The 19,997-nt window shown below is 44.0% G+C and overlaps 2 protein-coding genes across 2 annotated transcripts in view; one reads left to right on the forward strand and one right to left on the reverse strand.

Moving 5' to 3' along the window:
• Positions 1–5,253, forward strand: part of LOC137300699 (serine/threonine-protein kinase N2-like) — a 44,232-nt gene extending 38,979 nt beyond the window's left edge. Inside the window, exons 20-22 of the mRNA XM_067969955.1 lie at positions 1,668–1,775; positions 1,899–1,979; positions 2,709–5,253. Coding sequence (XP_067826056.1) covers positions 1,668–1,775; positions 1,899–1,979; positions 2,709–2,909 — 390 coding nt within the window. The 3' untranslated portion in view covers positions 2,910–5,253. The remainder of the gene's footprint in view (positions 1–1,667; positions 1,776–1,898; positions 1,980–2,708) is intronic.
• A 688-nt stretch (positions 5,254–5,941) lies between these two features.
• On the reverse strand, positions 5,942–15,382 carry zdhhc12a (zinc finger DHHC-type palmitoyltransferase 12a). Its single transcript, XM_067969956.1, has 5 exons — positions 15,107–15,382; positions 12,256–12,392; positions 11,739–11,846; positions 10,360–10,526; positions 5,942–9,716 (listed from the first exon to the last, which is right to left on the reverse strand). The coding sequence occupies exons 1-5, from the start codon at positions 15,201–15,203 to the stop codon at positions 9,401–9,403; spliced, it is 825 nt and encodes a 274-aa protein (XP_067826057.1). The 5' UTR covers positions 15,204–15,382; the 3' UTR covers positions 5,942–9,400.
• Positions 15,383–19,997: the final 4,615 nt, after the last annotated feature.

Raw genomic sequence — 19,997 nt, forward strand, 5'->3', positions numbered from 1 at the left:
CCCACCCCAGAACATGGCAGGTTGCTGATTTCAGCTGCGGTGAGGTGCTGAGTGGAGGGATGGCACTTTACACAGGGAAGGTGGTAGGGAAATCGGAGAGTGTCATCAGTCTCGTACATCTACTGGTTTTTCATAAAGCAGAGAGCTGGGAGCAAATTGCCCCTCCGTCCTCCCGGCTGGATATGGGACATGGTGCCAGGAAACTGAGGAGTAAATAATTTTTTTTTTTAAAAGCCAGTCTTGCAAGTGAACATCCAGTGAATATAAAGGAATGATTTATAAAAGCATGAGAAGGCAAGTAGGTGATCTGTTCCAACTCTGACATTCAATTTTGACCCATACGGGGAGATTGACTTGCCCTTGATTTTTATTTTAAAATAAATTCTTCTCCTTCCCTTTGGTGAGGCTCTTAGCCCTTCACTCTGGCTCCTTGAATAAGACTGCAATTTAAAGGGAACCCTCATGGCCTAGTGGTTAAAGGCACGATCTGTAGCATTAAGTTATACAAATCAGGAGGGCTCTGGTTCAGTTGTTGTTCTGTGCTGAGTTAGTTGCTCTTGGTCTGGGCAGCACTAGAAAGGGTAAAAATCAGACAGGAATCCCACTCCTGATCTCCTGGTGACCCGTGCTGGAGAGTGCCCATCAGTGCTGACGAGAGAGCGAGAGAACAACTGTCCTGGGGCCTCAAGCTTGAGGAGGCCCAAATTTATGAATGAAACTAATCAGTGATGATAAAACACGCAGTAAAGAAAATGGAAGAATAAAAACAGTGGTGCTTCCCTTGCCCCTTTTCTCAGCTAATGAATCAATAATATAGAAATCTACAGTTCTCGCTCGATCACTTTCAATGGCAAAAGTTGCTACGCCATTAAGTCTTGACTGACCCGTAATTGCACGGTGGTAGTTCGTCACATGTTTTGAGCACATTAAATTATCTTTCTGCACTGACTAAAGACACTAGGATGCAGCAAAATGTGAGAACCCACAACAGTAATGTAGCGCAGAGATTAATATTAAGTTGCTATCTGGGCTATCCCTGTACTTTTCTATTTTCTGTTGAATAAACTTTTTAAAAAAAACTTTATTTATTAAATGATGAAAATTACAAATACTTGTTTTCTAAATTCCATTTGATTATAATCTATAGCAGATTTTATTGATCTAATTGGCAACAAAGTTTGGGATTGGGCCCCTAACAAAGGTGATATACTGGGCCCCCAAATTCCTCAACGGGCCTGGTGACAATATATGGATGTTGATGTCTTTGCTGTCCAGACGAGAATAGCCTGCTGGCACCCGATGCCTGGGTTCACGTGTAAAGAATGGCTACTTACGGGGAGAGCGCGGGGGAATGGGACTAACTGGATTGCTCTTGGAAAGAGCCGGCACAGGCTCGATGGGCTGAATGGCTGCCTCCTGTGCTGTAACGATTCTATGATTCTACTTAGGCGAGGTATCAGATTGCTGCCTGCGCATCTGGAACTGTGCCCCATAAAGTGTGCTTTGAGGGGAGGAGATTGGGATTGAAAACTCTGTGAAATAATGCTGCAGCATCTGCCCCGTCCCACTGCATCCCTGCACTAACTCGTTACACCACTGGGCCTCGCCCACTCATTCTAATTTTTTAATATAATATGGAAAGTGGTTCTGTGTTTGGTTCCTTTCAGTGCCCCTTTCCGGGAGATGATGATGATGAGGTGTTTGATAGCATTGTCAACGATGAGGTCCGCTACCCACGATTTCTTTCAACAGAGGCTATTTCAGTCATGAGGAAGGTCAGTTTGATGGGATTGCAACTATTAGCTTCTTTTTGTCCGAAGAGAAGGAGGTGGGGTTAACAGAGAAAAGTTAGTAAACAAGAAGTTTCACATGACTTTTTTTTCTCCTTTTTGTTCCAGCTTCTGAGAAAGAATCCAGAATGTCGTCTGGGAGCTGGGGATCAGGATGCTGAAGAGGTGAAAAAGGACATGTATTTCAGGGTGAGTAATAAGCATAAGTGAAAGGGGTGGGGGGGATTCCCAGCCTGCCAGAGCTGGCCAGACATTTGGGACTTGAAGAATTTGCCCACAACTTGCTCCCAGTTACTGGTTCCAGAGACACAGTAAGTAAACAGTCTAAGGATACCTCCGATTAGCTGTTGGTTCAGGTGGTGTAGCACAACATGGCGTACTACAAGGTGGTGATATGTGTGTTTGCTTTTGCTATTTCCCTGCATGGTTGTGACATCTGGGGGAAAGTACTGACTGGGGGACCGTGCAGAAAGGAAAGGGGAAAGTTAGCAGGCAAGTCACCCAAGCTGCTTTTGCTCAGCTTGTAGAATCTAGCTCTAGAGTAGGTTTTATGAGCCCTCTTTCCCAGTTGGAAAGCGAAAGACAACATAAAAAGGAGGAAAAACTACACGTTTCCAAATGAATAAACAACTAGACAAATAGGAAAAAAATCTTTTAGAAACATTAGTTATGTATTTAATTGGGGAAAGGGTTTGTCCACTATCCTCATAGGTGATAGTGGCATTTCACACGCCAAGTCAGTACACCTAGTGGCTGTGACTGACCATTTTATACATGTACATTGATTGTATAAAATATGTATATTGAATGTAATTGATGCCTTCACTTGTTTTGTTATGTAGTTTCCATTTGTATTAATTTAAATAGTTTTTGTTCATCTAGCACCCAAGCATTCTCATCTGTGATTTTGTTTCACAGGAAGTAGACTGGGAGGCCATGTTTGCTCGAAGAGCAAAGCCGCCATTTGTCCCAGAATTAAGCGGCGTAAATGATGTCCGGAACTTTGATGAAGAGTTCACAGCGCAGAAACCGGTCCTGACGCCGTTTAGTGACTCCTGGGCATTAACGGCACAGGAACAAGCAATGTTTGAAGGGTTTGACTGTGTGGCTGACCTCTAACCAGGTGATTGGCTTGTAGGACACGCATGTGCTGATGTGTCGTACCTTATGAGAACGCTGAGTGCTTACTATAGGGTGAACTGAAGCTCTTGTCGCCTTGAAGTTTGAAACCTATGCTGCTCACTTCCATGGTGATTTGAATGTGGACGTTTAGCTTCCAAGGTGACTAGAACACTGGACCTCAGTTTCATTCTGTGAATGCATTATTTCCTTTCTAGAATCAATGTGTGAATCTCAACCATTATAAGCAATAGATGAAATTATCCATTAGTTTGGAAATGAACTACACCATAGTAGTGAGAAGAAGGGCCTCCCATAGCAACAGGCGCACTTGTATTGCGATGACTTAAATCGTCATGTTAAATTCTGGATAAACCAAAGGGTTGCTAGAGTCGGGGGGTTTTATTCAGATGCACACCATTGTTGGTGTTTGAACAGGCAAATCCATCGCTGGGCTCCTGTTTCAAGAGCACTTGAGTGATTCTGCAAAGGGACTTCTGTTGTGAGCAGGAACTTCCTGTTCCAAGCACTTTTTCCACAATTTTGATTTTGTCTGGGACGTGGTTGTGATAAATTGTATGCACACTACTTTTCCTTTCTCTTACCACCACCACACCACTGCCTCATCCAACCATCTTTCTCCTTTTATCCTCAATCTCCTAAAGCTGCCACCATTGCTGGTCTGCGATCAGGGACACGGCAGATGTATCTCTGCAGCAAGACTGGCCTCGTCAATTTTAACCCTCCATGTACAGTGCCATGCATTGAGCACTGAGCCAAATCACCAATGGTTGCCTGCAAATTTGCATATCAATTGAGAGGATTTGAACTCCTCCCCCTCCACCCAACTAGTCGAGTCACTCTTGCTTTGTTGCTAGAGATATTAGACTGGAGCAGGACACTTGAAAAGGTGTTTTAGTGGCTTATATAGGACTATCTGCTAATCAACCATTTTCCATTAAGAACAACAAGTCGTCTTCTGGCGCAGATATAGTTTGATATATTTTCCTCTCCAATTTAACTGTTAAATGCACTGATCATGTGGGAATTTGCGCATCAAATACCGGGGAATGCAAGAACAAACTGATTTATATGGTGAATCTACAGGCATGCCACAAAGACTAATTGGTTGTTGCCTTGAATGGACTGATATCCCCACCACCAGGCACTGTGTTGTTGCACAAACCATCTTGAAATGTATTTCTGCTTAATGCATCTAGTCTTTTTCAACAAAAAAAAACCTTGTAACCGGAGTAAAATTTCACATGGTCAATTATAAAATTTACTGTTCTGTCCAGGTGGGGAATAGATAATTGTGAGGATCTTGTTTACTTCATCCCTCTTTGTCCTCCACCCTCAAATTGGGAAAGATATTTTTCTGCCTTCTATCCATTTCACTCTGATGCCCCTGGATATATTCAAGTAGCCTTTTAACTTATTTGTGATGGCCTTTTTTTGTAATTTTATTTTCTGTGTGGAGAGGACATGCTGGGAGCTGCACCCACCCAGCCTTCTGTGGATGCTGCAAGGACAGTTCAAAGGTGTGTGCCAATGGCTGTCTGACTTTCCTTTTCCCCTCCTGCGTCCAGGAATCTCATCCGATCATTCGTGTCACATGTTCAAATCCAACTCACTGCCTTGGTTTGCCTTCGAACTCCTGCTGACATTTTCACAAATCCAAGGTATATATGAACAATAAGTCCTTTTAAACTGTTGCACTTAACTTGAAATGCCTACTGAAATATCTTCTTCTGTATTTTGCATTTAATGAGTTTGTAAACATGTTAAATAAGTTTATAAACTCATCAAAAGTGAGGCACAGAGGAAAATATCAGCACTGATATAAGAATGACCTGAGATGAACTTGTAACAGTAATGGAGGATGTGATCTCAAGCTTCCCCCATATCAGTGTTTCCTGATCTCCACTGACCTGCGAGTGGAAGATTAGGTACCTGCCGCAGAAGTGAAAGAAAATCTGAGGCAGATTCATCCTCAGGCTGCAGTTAAATATTCCCACTGGTTGACTTGAAGTGGCATTGGCGGAGGCTTGGGAGCAGGCTGCTGGCCTGATCTTCTAGCCACAGATGATGTGTAGTCATGGGGGAAGTGGAATTACTTGATCCCTCACAAGGATACAAAAAATGTCATTTTGAAAGCCAGGAGTACTGCTTTATTCCGAAGGAAAACTATCTAGCCATTTGCTTAATATATATATAAAATTTTGTATGAAGAAACACTATGGAGATTGATAGGAACCTGGTTCCTTTTAAGATAAATTGTTCATATTTATTAATGTAACTTATGGATTGTATTTTATGATTTCACGAGTAAAATTAAAGAGAATTAACCATGCATTCCTAAGTTACTCTTAAATCCATAAGCTTGCAAATAGAGATTATCTTCAGCTACATATGAACATAAATTCAGGCAGGAAAAGACCAGCTGGTCCATGAAGCTTGCCCCACACACCATGATGGCCGGAGCATCATGACAAAACACTTTTTCTTCTCTCCCCTGCCCCCCCACCCTGCAGCCCTTTATTTTATAGGCCTATCTATAGTTACTATCAATAGCCAGCAGCGGGAGATATGTGAAGCGTGATGTTTGCACTGTGTGTAAGTGTTATCATCCTCCTTGACGTCTATCACCTTTGACACCACTGACCACTCCTCCATCTTCCAACATCTCTGCAGTCCATCTCTGGGGCATTGCACTCTCCTGTTCCGCTCTTGCCTGACTCAGTGCAAGCTCAACAGTGCTGCCAACGGCTTCCCTTCTCGCATGTACTTTTCCAGTGTATCCCACGAGTCCATCCTTGGCTCCTTCCTCTTCACTATCTACGTGCTACCCCTTGCAGACATTATCCAGGCTCTGCTTCTACATACGTTGGCTCAAATTTCATATAAAATGGCATTTCCTCCAACTTGTTAGGAGTGGTATCACGGGAGATCTGCTAGTTACTGAAGACACTATTTACTGACCACAAAAAACTGTATTTGTGGATAAAACTGATTGAAAATAAACTACAGTGAAGATTTGAAATTTTTTAATCAATATTTTTTCTTGAACATAACCGCTCAAAGCTACAGTACAGATTCCAGTCCAAAAATAAAAGTCCAATATTTTAATAATACAATCAACCTGTCAGGAAGTTTTAAAATAATTTTTAAGACTATTATAAAAGTATCAAAGTCATGTAAAAATATACTACCTTTGTATTGCTGCATTATAAGCAATGATTTTATTCAGATTCCTCTTTCTCTCTCTCTCTCTCTCTCTCTCTCTTCCCCCCCCACCTTTCTTCCCCATCCTCAAATTCAGCAAGGCTAATTGAAATCCCCTCAGTTCTCACAGGTTATCAATGTATTTTTTGCCAATAGATTAATAATAGGGAGGATGATTGCTCTATTTTCAATCCACCACCTTCTGTTGGCTGAATTGTATTGTTAATTATATAATTATGGGGTGTGAGTGAGTTGTAATTACCCTGCTCTCCTAGCAGATGGAAGAGCTATATAGAGATGAGGTGCATCCATAGGGGACTAGGTAGGGATTTTAAGAAATAATTATTTAGAAATACAGGTGGTCAAATTTTACATTAAGGGATTATATATCCAGGGTTCTACTGCTCAATTTGAGGTCAAACACTTGAAATTACAGGGGATGTGAGATGAGCAAGTCCATTCATTATTGCACCACTCCATTTCTGCCAATAGAGACGATTAGCTGGGGTGATGCTGCCTCCTAGTGGCAACAAGTTCTAATACAATAGAACATGCCCCCAATCAAATATCAACCTCATTCATTCATCTGTACCCCAGACTATCTTGTGTGTAATGTTCTATTTAAAATGGTACAATTGATTCATGTTAATCTAAAATAATGTCTAAATTCCACTGTTCACATGGAAAAGAAGTATCTGAAATCAGGTGACAAACCTGAACAATTTGGTCCCTGAATTTTCACCATGCATATTGTAAATTCCTGGAGGCATTGCTGCTATTTTGAGGTTCTGATATGTAGGAACACATTTGAGGCATATGCAATCATAACTCACTAATGTACCATTGGATACTTACATGCTTGAATTTAATACTGACTAACTGGTCAAATGCTACTAATTGATGGGATCGAAACTGAGGGGTGATCGAGGTGGAAAGAATTAAATATTTGCTGGCGACACCGTAACTCATTACTGGGTGAAACGCACAGACCAATTTTCTCCGATCTTAGATTCTGGATTGAAAAAAAAACTGGAGCCTCTCTAATGAAGTGCAATGCTGTACTTTGGATTTCAGTGCAGACTTTCTAACTCCATGAACCCATTTACTTGTGCAGTAGCTTGAGATAAGGTTGCAAAGTTTTTTTAAAATAAATTTGCAGGCAGGAGTGGATGAGCAACAGGAATAAATCATCTTCAAAAAGGCAAAGTTAGTACATTGCAAAAGGATCTGCGTTGCTCTACGTGGTACAACAACTTGCATTTATATAGCTCCTTTAATGTAGTAAGACATCCCAAGGCACTTCACAGGTGTGTTATTAGACATGGAACCACATAGAGATATTAGGACAGGTGACCAAAAGCTTGATCAAAGTGGTAGATTTCAAGAAGCGTCTTAAAGGAGTAGAGAGGCGGAGAAGTTTAGCAAGGGAATTCCAGAGCTGAGGGCCTAGAAGGCTGAAGGCAAGGGCTGCAACGGTGGGGTGATGAAAATCAGGGATGCACAAGAGGGTTGTAGGGCTGAAGGAGGTTACAGAGATAGGGAGGGGAAAAGCCATGGAGGGATTTGAAAACAAGGATGAGAATTTTAAAATCGAGGCGTTGCCAGACTGGGAGCCAATGTAGGTCAGTGAGCACACGGGGTGACTTGGTGCTGAGTTTTGTCGTGGTGAAAAGGAAAATATTCCTTTGGCCAGCCAAAGAAGATGGTCCTCTTGGATCAGTCCCTGGGCTGCAGAATTCTGTGGCCCCAACAGACATGAAGGAATGTAATCTTTGAATTCAAGCTAAGATGATTTAAAAGAAAATATCAAATGGAAAACCTCTTCACACAAAGGGGTGTAAGAATGCACTGCCCCAGAAGCTCACAGATGTAAAGTCAATTCATATATAGAAGGGAGATAGATCTTTGGGAAGGCAGACAGACAATTAGAAGTAAAAAGATACTAACTGCCATAGCCACCAAAATGGTAGAGGAGACTCATGTTCCTATGAATGTGGCAGAAAAACAGAGCCTTAGATTTAATAGAAGTATTCAAACTTTTATGGGGTTTTGATAAAGTATGAGATCGTCAGCCTGGATTTTGTGCTCAAGTCTCTGGAATAGGATTTGAACCCACAACCTTTGGATGCAGAGATGAGAATGCTACCCACTGAGCCAGGATTGACACCAGTCCTAGTTTCTGACTTCTGCAGCAGTTCAAACTCCCCAATTTCTAAGTTTTGCAAGTGAGCACAGCTTACAAATTCACCTAACTGAAATGGTCCAGTACATTTTAGTACTGGTTTAACTCTAGGTGAAAAATCTATAAGGAATTTTGGAAAAATATTAAAACATTTTAAGGCCTGGGCAATAAGCATCATTGAAATGTTTTGTAAAAGCCTTGGAGATTGATGGTGTTAATTAAATTTTAAGCATGTTAAAATATCAGTAAAGCAGTTCTTGCATGGAGAAATATGATTCAATGCAGCTATTTCCTTTGTCAAAATTTCAGACACAAGCAGACAGCAAAATAATCTATTAGATTGTTAGTGATCAATGTTAAACTCTTAATGTTTCAGAACATCCAAAAGCAACTCAGGGCTACCCTTTTTTTAAAATTAAAGTATCAAAAAATTACTGTATTAAAAGTGTAGTGTGTTTTGTTAGGAAAAGGAGCAACCAGTGCACATTTAATCTTTGTGAGGATTCCAGCAGCGTTAATAAATGATCTCATAACAACAATACTTCCTCCCCGAACCCAGGTTCAGACTTTCTCTTTAAGATCACTTTTCCTTTCCCTCTTTCCTTGGTCTTCCTCACCTCCTACTCCACACCTACTCAGTTTGGAAGTGAGTGACAGTGATCCTGGGTGATTTATCTTTTTTGATTTTATTTCCTGCCCCCCCCCCCCCACCTGCCCAAAACCCACTCGTGGGAAAGAAATTGGCCTTCTCACAAAGACATGGCTGAGCTCAGGAATGGGAGGGAGGGAGGGAGGGAAAGAGAGAGAGGTGAGGGGCAATCTACATCTCCCCCCTCCCCTCCTTGCTCTGTGGGGTATTTTGCTGCCTTTAGGCTTCTTTCTTTCATCCTCTACCTTCAGGCTGGGGAGGATGTCCAATCCTCGCCCATCTCGACGAGAGACGGACCACCCACTGCCTCTGAGCCTGGCTATTAGGAGAAAATGCAGATGTTACGAGATCACCTACAATAAATAATAAATCCCTGAGGCAGACAAAAAAACAAAATCGGTGAGTAGAGTGTGCACGTTAAAGACATCCCACCCACTAAACCAGGTCATCTTCATCTCGAAAATAAATCCTTTCCCACACAATTGTCTTGCACACACAGAAAAAGGTCCACAGATTCCCAAGAATGCCCTGGTCGAACGGGTTCTCCTCCGAGCTGCAGTGCTTGAGGTAAGAGATGCGATGACGGGACATGAACTCCCAGGTCGTGGTGTTGCTGGACACCAGGTACAGGTGCGACACTAGCAGCAGCATCACCACCATGGTGAAAATGATAATCACTATAAACGCCAACAGCAGGAACGTATTAACGCGGAGCCACTCTTTCCACGCAGCCTCAGTACAGAAGCCGGACCTGTAGATAACACAAGCACATTTAAGAATAATACAGGTTGTCAGCCGTGTGTTAGGGGGTAGCACTTTCTCGCCACTGAGTCAGAAGGTTGTGGGTTCAAGTCTCACTCCAGAGGCTTGAGCCAATAATCCCAAGCTGATACACTCAGTGCCAGTACCAAGGAAGTGCTGCACTGTCGGAGGTGCCATCTTTCGGATGAGACGTTAAGCTGAGGTCCCGTCTGCCCCATCAGATGGATGTAAAAGATCCCACGGCTGCTATTTCGAAGAAGAGCAGGGGAGTTCTCCCCGGCGTCCTGGGCCAATATTCCTCAACCAACATCACTAAAAAACAGATTATCTGGTCATTATCACATTGCTGTTTGTGGGTGCTTGCTGTGTGCAAATTGGCTACCGTGTTTCCTACATTACAACAGTGACTACACTTCATTGGCTGTAAAGCACTTTGGGACGTCTTGAGGTTGTGAAAAGTGCGGTATAAATGCAAGTCTTTCTTTAATAGTCCAACAGAGACAACTCACCCAGTCAGAGGCTCGATGGCTTAAAATTGAACGGGGAGAATCTCAGATGATCTCTCTCACTCGTGCACTAAACCCCACTCACTCTTCCTAACCCACGTGGCACAAGCTCAAGCAAATCCTTACCAAGCCACGTGGAAGGCCCACAGCAGGACGGTGAGCTGCGCTGCCAGGTAGAGCACAAAGAAGCGATGGTTCCTCTCCCCCACACAGTTCTCAATCCACGGGCAGTGGTGGTCGTATCGACGCACGCAGTGCTGGCAGGACTGGCAGTGCTTTGACCGCATGGGCTGCTGCTGGAACAAAGTAAACTCATGACATTTTTATTCTTTGAATCGGCTGCACTGCAGCAAATAACAACAACAACTTGCATTTATATAGCGCCTTTAACATAGTAAAACGTCCCAAGGCGCTTCACAGGAGCGATTATCAAACAAAATTTGACACATGAGGAGATATTAGGACAGGTGACCAAAAGATTGGTCAAAGAGGTAGGTTTTAGGGAGCATCTTAGAGGAGGGTAGAGAGGCGGAGAGGTTTAGGGAGGGAATTCCAGAACTTAGGGCCTCGGCAGCTGAAGGCACGGCCGCCAATGGTGAGGCGAAGAAAATCGGGGATGCTCAAGAGGCCAGAGTTGGAGGAGCGCAGAGATCTCGGAGGGTTGTAGGGCTGGAGGAGGTTTCAGAGATAAGGAGGGATTTGAAAACAAGGATGAGAGTAAAGTTTACCTAACATAGTGTTTCAATTAATCAAACTTTTCTGCCATGATTCTGGACTGGACTAGTAAACCCAGAGGTCGCGGGGTCAAATCCTACCATGGCAACTAAACAGTTATCAAATTTACAAAAAAAAAAGTGAATGCTGTAAATTTGAAATAAAAACAGAAAATGCTGGTAATTCACTGCAGATCGATCAGAAGGAAAATACAGATTAATGATTCGTCAGTGTCACATTAGGCACCCATTACACCTATCTAGCTATATCAAACGTGGTATGATTTCCTGTGTCACGTCACACTTTCTGTGTCACACATTGGGCATTGCAGTTTCTGATTGGCTGAAATAAAGAGAAACAGAAGATCACACCTTCACCACGAGCAGCTCTACAGGAGATCCATTAGTATCAATAACTAATAGAACGGGATGGGATCCCAATTATACAATTTAATGGCGTGCGGTACTGAGGGAGTGCTGCACTGTTGGACGTGCCATCTTTCGGATGAGACATTGAACTGAGGCCCAATCTGCCCTCTCAGGTGGACGTAAAAGATCCCACAGCCATTATTGTGGGATCTTGCTGTGCACAAATTGGCTGCCGCGTTTCCCTACGTTACAACAGTGGCTACATCTCAAAAGTACTTCATGGGCTGTAAAGCGCTTTGGGTCGTCCTGAGGTCGTGAAAGGCGCTATATAAATGCAAGTTCTTTCTTTCAGATGATGAATTTTCATTTGGTCAAGACATTTGTTTTAAAAAAGAACAGTGCTCCGAAGGAAGGAACTCCCACCTGGACCATGCAGTACCCACAGCGCCTCAGTCTCTGTGCTTTCTGTATCACAGGGATCATCTGCTCCTTCTCATCCCCAGCACCCTGATTCGTTCCACCAACCTGGGTCTGCGAGGAACCAGCAAAAACATTAGGAAATGAAAAACTCAGATCTTCAAAATAACATTCAGAGCACCTTATTCTTTTTTTAAAATTAAAGTTATCTCGTTGAATAAGTGACTGAACATTAGTGAACTCGCTACCACACGGAGTAGTTGAGGCAAATGGTATAGATGCATTTAAGAGGAAGCTAGATAAACACATGAGGGAGAAAGCAATAGAAGGATATGTTCAAATGAAGTAGGGAGGGAGGAGGCTCATGTGGAGCATAAACACCGGTATTGACCAATTGGGCCGAATGGCCTGTTTCTGTGCTGTAAATTCCACATAAATCTATGCAATGAATAACATTCTTCCTGGAGAGCACAACTTCCTTTGGCTGTTCGGAGGAACAATGCAGTCCCGCCTATTCATTTACCTTTCGTTCGTCGTCAGATGTGACGTATCCTGGGTCCATGAGAGAGGTGATGAAGTACAGCAGCGTCGAACAGAGAACCAGCAGCAGGAAGGTGATTGGCTGAAGGAACTCACCACGCTCCTCACTCCGCCTCAGATCTGTAATGACCAACAAGAAAGACTTGCATTTATATGGTGCCTTTCACCACCTCAGGATGTCCCAAAGCGCTTTACATCCAATTTTTGAAGTGTAGACACTGTTTGTAATGTAGGAAACGTGGCAGCCAATTTGCCCACAGCGAGGTCCCACAAATAGCAGTGTGATAATGATCAGATAATCTACTTTAGGTATTGGCTGAGGGAGAACTCTCCTGCTCTTCTTCAAAATAGTGCCATGGGATCTTTTACGAAAGGGGAGACGGGGCCTCGGTTTAACGTCTCATCCGAAAGGTAAAAGAAACCATGGCACCAGACTTGCACCAACGAGTTACAACTTGAGATGGAGGTGGGGGGGAAGAGTAAACAACACAGGCACAATAGCCAGGTGGCCTCCTAAGTAGCTACTCACTGAGTCTAAACCCAGAGCTAATGCCACAGTTAAAATTAACAGCGTAGAAATTACAACAGGGAAACAGGATGTTTAGCCCATCCAGTTCGTGTTGGTGTTTACCCTCCCCACGAGCAGTATCCTAATCCCATGTACCCAGCCTGTTTACATATCCCTTTATTCCCCCTTCCTTCCCACCTATTGTCCCCATTCTTAAATGTTGACAAGGTCTCTGCTTCAGTCACTAACTCCGTGAGTGCATTCCACAGGCTCACAACCCTTGTGTAAAGTTTCTCCTGCTCTCTGTCCTAAATCTCTTACATTTAATCTTAGATCTGTGTTCCCTCATTCTGAATTCCTCAAATACTATGGCTACAAGAGTAGGTCAGAGGCTGGGTATTCTGCGGCGAGTGACTCACCTCCTGTCTCCCCAAAGCCTTTCCACCATCTACAAGGCACAAGTCAGGATTGTGATGGAATACTCTCCACTTGCCTGGATGAGTGCAGCTCCAACAACACTCAAGAAGCTTGACACCATCCAGGACAAAGCAGCCTGCTTGATTGGCACCCCATCCACCACCCTAAACATTCACTCCCTTCACCACCGGCGCACTGTGGCTGCAGTGTGTACCATCCACAGGATGCACTGCAGCAACTCGCCAAGGCTTCTTCGACAGCACCTCCCAAACCTGCGACCTCTACCACCTAGAAGGACAAGGGCAGCAGGCACATGGGAACAACACCACCTGCACATTCCCTTCCAGGTCACACACCATCCCGACTTGGAAATATATCGTCGTTCCTTCATCGTCGCTGGGTCAAAATCCTGGAACTCCTTAACAGCACTGTGGGAGAACCTTCACCACACGGACTGCAGCGGTTCAAGAAGGTGGCTCACCACCACCTTCTCGAGGGCAATTAGGGATGGGCAATAAATGCTGGCCTTGCCAGCGACGCCCACATCCCATGAACGAAAAAAAATCGCTGAAAGCAGTCTGTTTCGATCTACTCTGTCCCATCCCATCATAATTTTAAACACCCCTATCAAATCACCCTGGAAACAGCTGTGTTTTAACAAAAACAGCCCTAATTTTTCATGTCTATCTTCGTATTTGTGTTTTCTCATACCAGGCAGCATCCTTGTGAATCTGTGCTGTACCCTCTCCCTCTCTATTGCTTCAAAATCCTTCCTATAGTGTGGAGCCCAAAACTACACACGGTGCTCCAACTGGGGTCTTACTAAGGTTTTATGTAGATTCACCGTTCCATCTCGACTTGTATTTTATATCTCTATTGAAAGAGAGCCTTTCACGACCTCAGGACATCCCAAAGCAATTCACAGCCAGTTTTTGAAGTATAGTCACTGTTGTAATGTAGGAAACACGGCAGCCAATTTGTGCACAGCAAGCTCCCACAAACAACAATGAGATAATAATCATATAATCTGTTTTAGGGATAAATATTGGCCCAGGACACGAGGAAGAACTCCCCTTTGAAAGAATAGCCGTTGGATCCTTTATGTCCAGTAAGTGCTAGCCTGGATTATGTGCTCAAGTCTCTGGAGTAGGACTGGAACCCACGACCTTCTGACTCAGAGGCAAGAGGGCGACCCACTGAGCCACAGCTGGCACTTCAACATTACAACAGTGACTACACTTCCAAAGTATGGTCATTGGCTGTAAACATAAGAACAGGAAGAGGCCATTCAGCCCCTCGGGCCTGTTCCCCCATTCATGGCTGATCTGTACACTAACTCTAATTATCCGCCTTGGCTCCATATCCCTTAATACCCTTGGCGAGCAAAAAAATCTACCAATTTCAGATTTAAAATTATTAATTGAGTTAGCGTTTCCTGCTTTTTGTGGGAGAGAGTTCCACACAGAGCTTTGGGAAGTCCTGAGGTTGTGAAAGGAGCTATATAAATGCAAGTTCTTTCTTTTAGAAAAACATCCCAAGGCGCTTTACATCAGGGGGGGATTTTTTTTCAAATTTCCTTATTTTTGTGCTGCAGCTGTTCTGGATCCATTGCTTCTCTGTGAAGTGCATTGGGGGACATTTTATTGCATTGCAAGTTGTTGTTGTTGTGCGTCACAGGATCTACCACTGTTACTAAAGGGGAGAACTCATAATCTGAAAGGGAATTACTCTAGAAAGGCTAACTATCCGAGTGTTTATTGTACTAATGGAATTAATAATTCATTTAGCAGTATTAATGTTCGGTGAATCTGACAGTTTTCATTCTGAACACAATTCCTTGTCTCTTCTACCCTCCATCCACCACCCCCCCCCCCAGGGGGGTTGTGGTATAGTCCAAAGATGAGCTCACCCGTTTCGTAGAGGAACAGAATCAACGTCACCGCCCACGTCATCGCTGCGTGAAGGATCCGCACCAAGAGGCCGGCGGAGAGAAAGTTCGGGAACATTCCAGAGCCGCGACCCCCTCCCCGCTTACCGACCCTCGGCCTCCGCTACCGCATCCCCCCGCCACCGCCGACTCCCGCATCGGCGGAGAGAGAGAGGGAAGGGACGGAGGAAAATGAAAATAAAACTCCGGGGAGCAGCGCAACGCCGCGGCCTGCTGAGGGAGCAGCGAGCGCCAAGCCGATCTCCAAGGGAGACCGTAAGCCGCCTTCTCATTGGTCAGGATCCCTTCCCTCCCCGCCCCGACTGGTTGTAGGTAAAGTCGGGAACTGGATTTTCAGTTGCTGGGGCTCCGGATCTTTGATGGCAACAAAATTGCAGCTCGTTAATTAAAAAGGGATCCAATTGCATAAGTGGATCCCAATTAATTCTTCATCCATCCGATATCACTTGGGTAGAAATTAAATTTAACTACGGGAGGTGGGGGGGGGAAAGAGAAAAAAAACTTATTGCAACAGATTTGACATCACAAAGTAACTTTACTGGATATTATTTTTCTGGTTCAAATACACTTCTAGTTATTATAGCGCCGTGGGATAAACATACAGGCGGCTGAGCTGCAGGGCATTCTGTCTGGTTTCGCCCGGTTGGCAACACTCTCGCCTCATAGGAACAGGAGGAGGCCATTCAGCCCTTCGAGTTTGTTCTGCCATTCAATTAGATCATGGCTGATCTGTAAGCTGATCTGTAACTTAACTCCATCTACCTGCCTTGGTTCTATAACCTTTAAATACCTTCGCCAAACAAAAATCTTATCAATCTCAGTTTTGAAATTTTCAATTGACCCCCCCCCAGCCTCAACAGCTTTTTGGGGGAAGAGAGTTCCAGATTTCCACTCCCCTTTGTGCTTCCTGACATCACCCCTGAATGGCCGAGCTCTAATTTTAAGGTTATGCCCACTTGTTCTGGACTCCTCCCATCAGAGGAAATAGTCTCTCTCTACCGTACCGAATCATTTAATCAGCTTAACACCTCAAATAGATCACCCCTTAATCTTCTATACTGAAGGGAATGCAAGCCTAGTCTGTGCAACCCGTCCTCACAATATAACCCTTTTTATTTAATTTAAGCCTCAGACAGAAGAATTGTAAACCACAATATGTAACCTGATTGACTGGCACATCCCTCACTTCTTCATCACCATCAAGCCAGGAAACCAATCCTGGTTCAGTGCGGAGTGTAGAAGGGTGTGCCAACAATAGCACCAGGTATACCTTAGAATGAGGTATGAACCCGGTGAAGCTACTACAGAGGTCCACCTGCATGCTCAGCATCAAAAGCATCAGGCTGTAGACAGCAATGCAGTCCCACAATCAATTGATCAGAGTATGAAGCTCCCTAGCCTACCACATCCAGTCATGAATGGTGATGGACAACCAGGCAACTAACAGGAAGAGGAGGCTGCATGAGCATCCCCATCCTGAACCATGGTGGAGCCACACATGAGTGAAAGAGACAAGGCTGAAATGTTTGAAAGTGTCTTAGGAACATAGGAATTGTTCTGGTAGTCACGTGATACAACGATAATGGAGTTGTTGACTAATCATGGTAATCGATCTCTATTAATTAGTCTACCAAGGTTCCAGTCAGTTTAACCTCGATAGTGGGAAACTTTTAGAAACCATAATCTGGGACAAAATTAATAGTCACTTGGACAAGTGTGGATTAATAAAGGAAAGCCAGCACGGATTTGTTAAAGGCAAACCGAGGTTAAACTGACTGGCCTGTAGTTGCTGGGTTTATCCTCAGAAAATAACATTGTGGGATACGGTATATGAGTAATTTGAGACATGACATGTGGTAAGTGTATCATGCTTGGGAGGAACAGGTGACTTTGGACCTATGGTTCCCAAAGCTCTCCACCACTAGGGGTTTTCCTCGCCTCATGTCTGGGTCCGTCGTAGACTAATTGATAGAGATTGATTACCATGATTAGTCAAAAACTCGATTATTGTTATATCATATCGATTGAGGTTTTTTGATGAGGTAACAGAGAACGTTGATGAGAGCAATACGGTCGATGTGATGTATATGGACTTCCAAAAGGCGTTTGATAAAGTGCCGCATAATAGGCTTGTCGTCAAAGTTGAAGCCCATGGAATAAAGGGGGCAGTAGCAGCATGGATACGAAATTGGCTAAGTAATAGTAAACAGAGTAGTGGTGAATGGTTGTTTTTCAGACTGGAGGGAGGTATACAGTGGTGTTCCCCAGGGGTCAGTACTAGGACCATTGCTTTTTTTGGTGTATATTAATGAGTTGGACTTGGGTATACAGAGCACAATTTCAAAATTTGCAGATGACACAAAACTTGGAAGTGTAGTGAACAGTGAGGAGGATAGTGATAGACTTCAAGAGGATATAGACAGGCTGGTGGCATGGGAGGACACGTGGCAGATGAAATTCAACGCAGAAAAGTGTGAAGTGATACATTTCGGTAGGAAGAACGAGGAGAGGCAATATAAATTAAAGCGTACAATTCTAAAAGGGGTGCAGGAACAGACAGATCTGGGGGTAAATGTGCACAAATTGTTGGCGGTGGCAGGGCAGGTTGAGAAAGCGGTTAAAAAAGCATACAGGATCCTGGGCTTTATAAATAGAGGCATAGAGCATAAAAGCAAGGAGGTTATGATGAACCTTTATAAAATACTGATTCGGCCACAACTGGAGTATTGTGCCCAGTTCTGGGCACCGCACTTCAGAAAGGATGTGAAGACCTTAGAGAGGGTGCAGAAGAGATTTACTAGAATGATTCCAAGGATGAGGGACTTTAGTTACGTGCATAGACTGGAGAAGCTGGGGTTGTTCTCCTTAGAGCAGAAAAGGTTGAGAGGAGAATTGAAAGAGGTATTCAAAATCATGAAGGATCTGGACAGAATAGATGGAGAGAAACTGTTCCCATTGGCGGAAGGGTCAAGAACCAGAGGACATAGATTTAAGGTGATTGGCAAAAGAACCAAAGGCGACATGAGGAAAACCTTTTTTACACCGAGTGGTTGTGATCTGGAATGCGCTGTCTGAGGGGGTGGAGGCAGATTCAATTGTAGCTTTCAAAGGGGAATTGGATAAGTACTTGAAGAGAAAACATTTGCAGAGCTATGGGGAAAGGGGGCGGGGGAGTGGGACTAGCTGGATTGCTCTTGCAGAGAGCTGGCACAAAGTCGACGGACAGAATGGCCTCCTTCCGTGCTGTAACCATTCTATGATTCTGTGATTCTATAAAGATATTAAAGGAGAGAGGTGCCAAAACAGACCCCTGTAGGGCCTCACTGATAGCATTCTCTCAGGCTGATGGCAATCTCTGTACCACTACCCTCTGGGATCTATTGGTCAACCAATGCCCTATCCATTGGAAGGGAGTATCAGGCAGAGTATATAACAGGCAGCCAATCTACTACTGCCAGTTTGCTGCCCCCCACCAAAGCTGAAGATTACCCTCAATGTAACATTCTGCTGCTGAACAACTGTGTTAATGTGGCCCTCCCCTTTTAAGGTCACAAATTACAATTGCTGTCGATAGCAACATTCAGAGGTCATTTAGAGGTTAATTGCTCAAAGAATGATGCAGCGCAGGAGACCATTCGGCCCATCGTGCTTGTGCCGGCTCTTTGAAAGAGCTATCGAATTAGTCCCACTCCCCTGCCCTTTTCCCAAAGCCCTGCAAATGTTTCTCCTTCAGAGTGAGGGAAGTTTGCAGTTTGGGAACTGCTTGTACTCCAGGTCAGAAGAAACCAGCACAACACTGTTCTGTTAATACTTTGTCCTTTCCCACCAAGCCATACCTCCCTACAGGCTCCCCCCTCCCCCCTACCTTTGCTCCAGCCCCGAAACCACATCTCTCTCTTGTTTCTCCAGTCTCCCCATATGTCCTCTCTGAGCTCATCTCGTCCATTAGACCCATCATCCTGTGCCCTTTGACCTCATTCCCACTAAACTGTTGACCTCTCGACTTACTTTCTTGCCCCCCCTCCCCCCCCACCCATGTTAGCTGACATTGTAAATGGATTTGTCCACCCCCCCACCCCGCCTCCTCAGGTACTGTCTCCCTCTGAGACAGATGGGGCTGAGAATCCGCAGAGGTTCCGTCGTTTTTCTGCTGTGACACTGGTGGGAATCTATCGCAGTCACCAGGGATATGACCATTTTCCTGTGACTATGTCAGTTCTCCTACGAGTAAGGATAGAAGTGTGATGGAGCCTCTGCGGAATGTCAGGGCCCATATACACGGATATATTAGTTACATTTCCAAAGATCAACAACAAAGAGGTGGTATCAAACTTTTTATTCTGATTGTAAATATTAGACCATCATCCATAATGTACCTTAATTGAAAGCACTTTACATGTATTGTATTGTCCCACTACCGTGTTATAAACATATTCAAGTTACAAAGGTTTATATAGTATTAAAAATGCACAGTGTTTTAAATATTTGGTCTAAATGCCATTTTTCCCGTTGCAAGATGCAAATTACTAATCAGCATCAAAAGGCACTGCACATTAAACAGGATTTGTTTCATCCATCCAAAAACACTTCAGCTCAAACAACACAAGGTGTCATCCTGGTAAAACCTGCAAGAACCTGAACATAAGTAGCAAGTCGAAAACGTTAGTGAGAAATTACTTTGGATTATATTACAGCTTTGTGTTCAGGAGTCATAGAATCTTACAGCACAGAAGGAGGCCAGTCGGCCCATCGTGCCTGTGCCGGCTCTTTGAAAGAGCTATCCAATTGGTCCCATTCCCCCCCTCTCCGCTCTTTCCCCGCAGCCCTGCAAATTTTTCCTTTTCAAGTATAA

Source organism: Heptranchias perlo, chromosome 31, assembly GCF_035084215.1.
Source record: "Heptranchias perlo isolate sHepPer1 chromosome 31, sHepPer1.hap1, whole genome shotgun sequence".
Lineage (NCBI taxonomy): Eukaryota > Metazoa > Chordata > Chondrichthyes > Hexanchiformes > Hexanchidae > Heptranchias > Heptranchias perlo.

Coding starts and splice junctions, on each gene's coding strand:
- zdhhc12a (XM_067969956.1), bottom strand. CDS start 15,203: ATGTTCCCGAACTTTCTCTCCGCCGGCCTCTTGGTGCGGATCCTTCAC. Junction 11,847..12,255: donor CATCTGACGACGAACGAAAG/GTAAATGAATAG, acceptor GGTTCCTCGCAG/ACCCAGGTTGGTGGAACGAA. Junction 10,527..11,738: donor GTGGGTACTGCATGGTCCAG/GTGGGAGTTCCT, acceptor TTGTTCCAGCAG/CAGCCCATGCGGTCAAAGCA.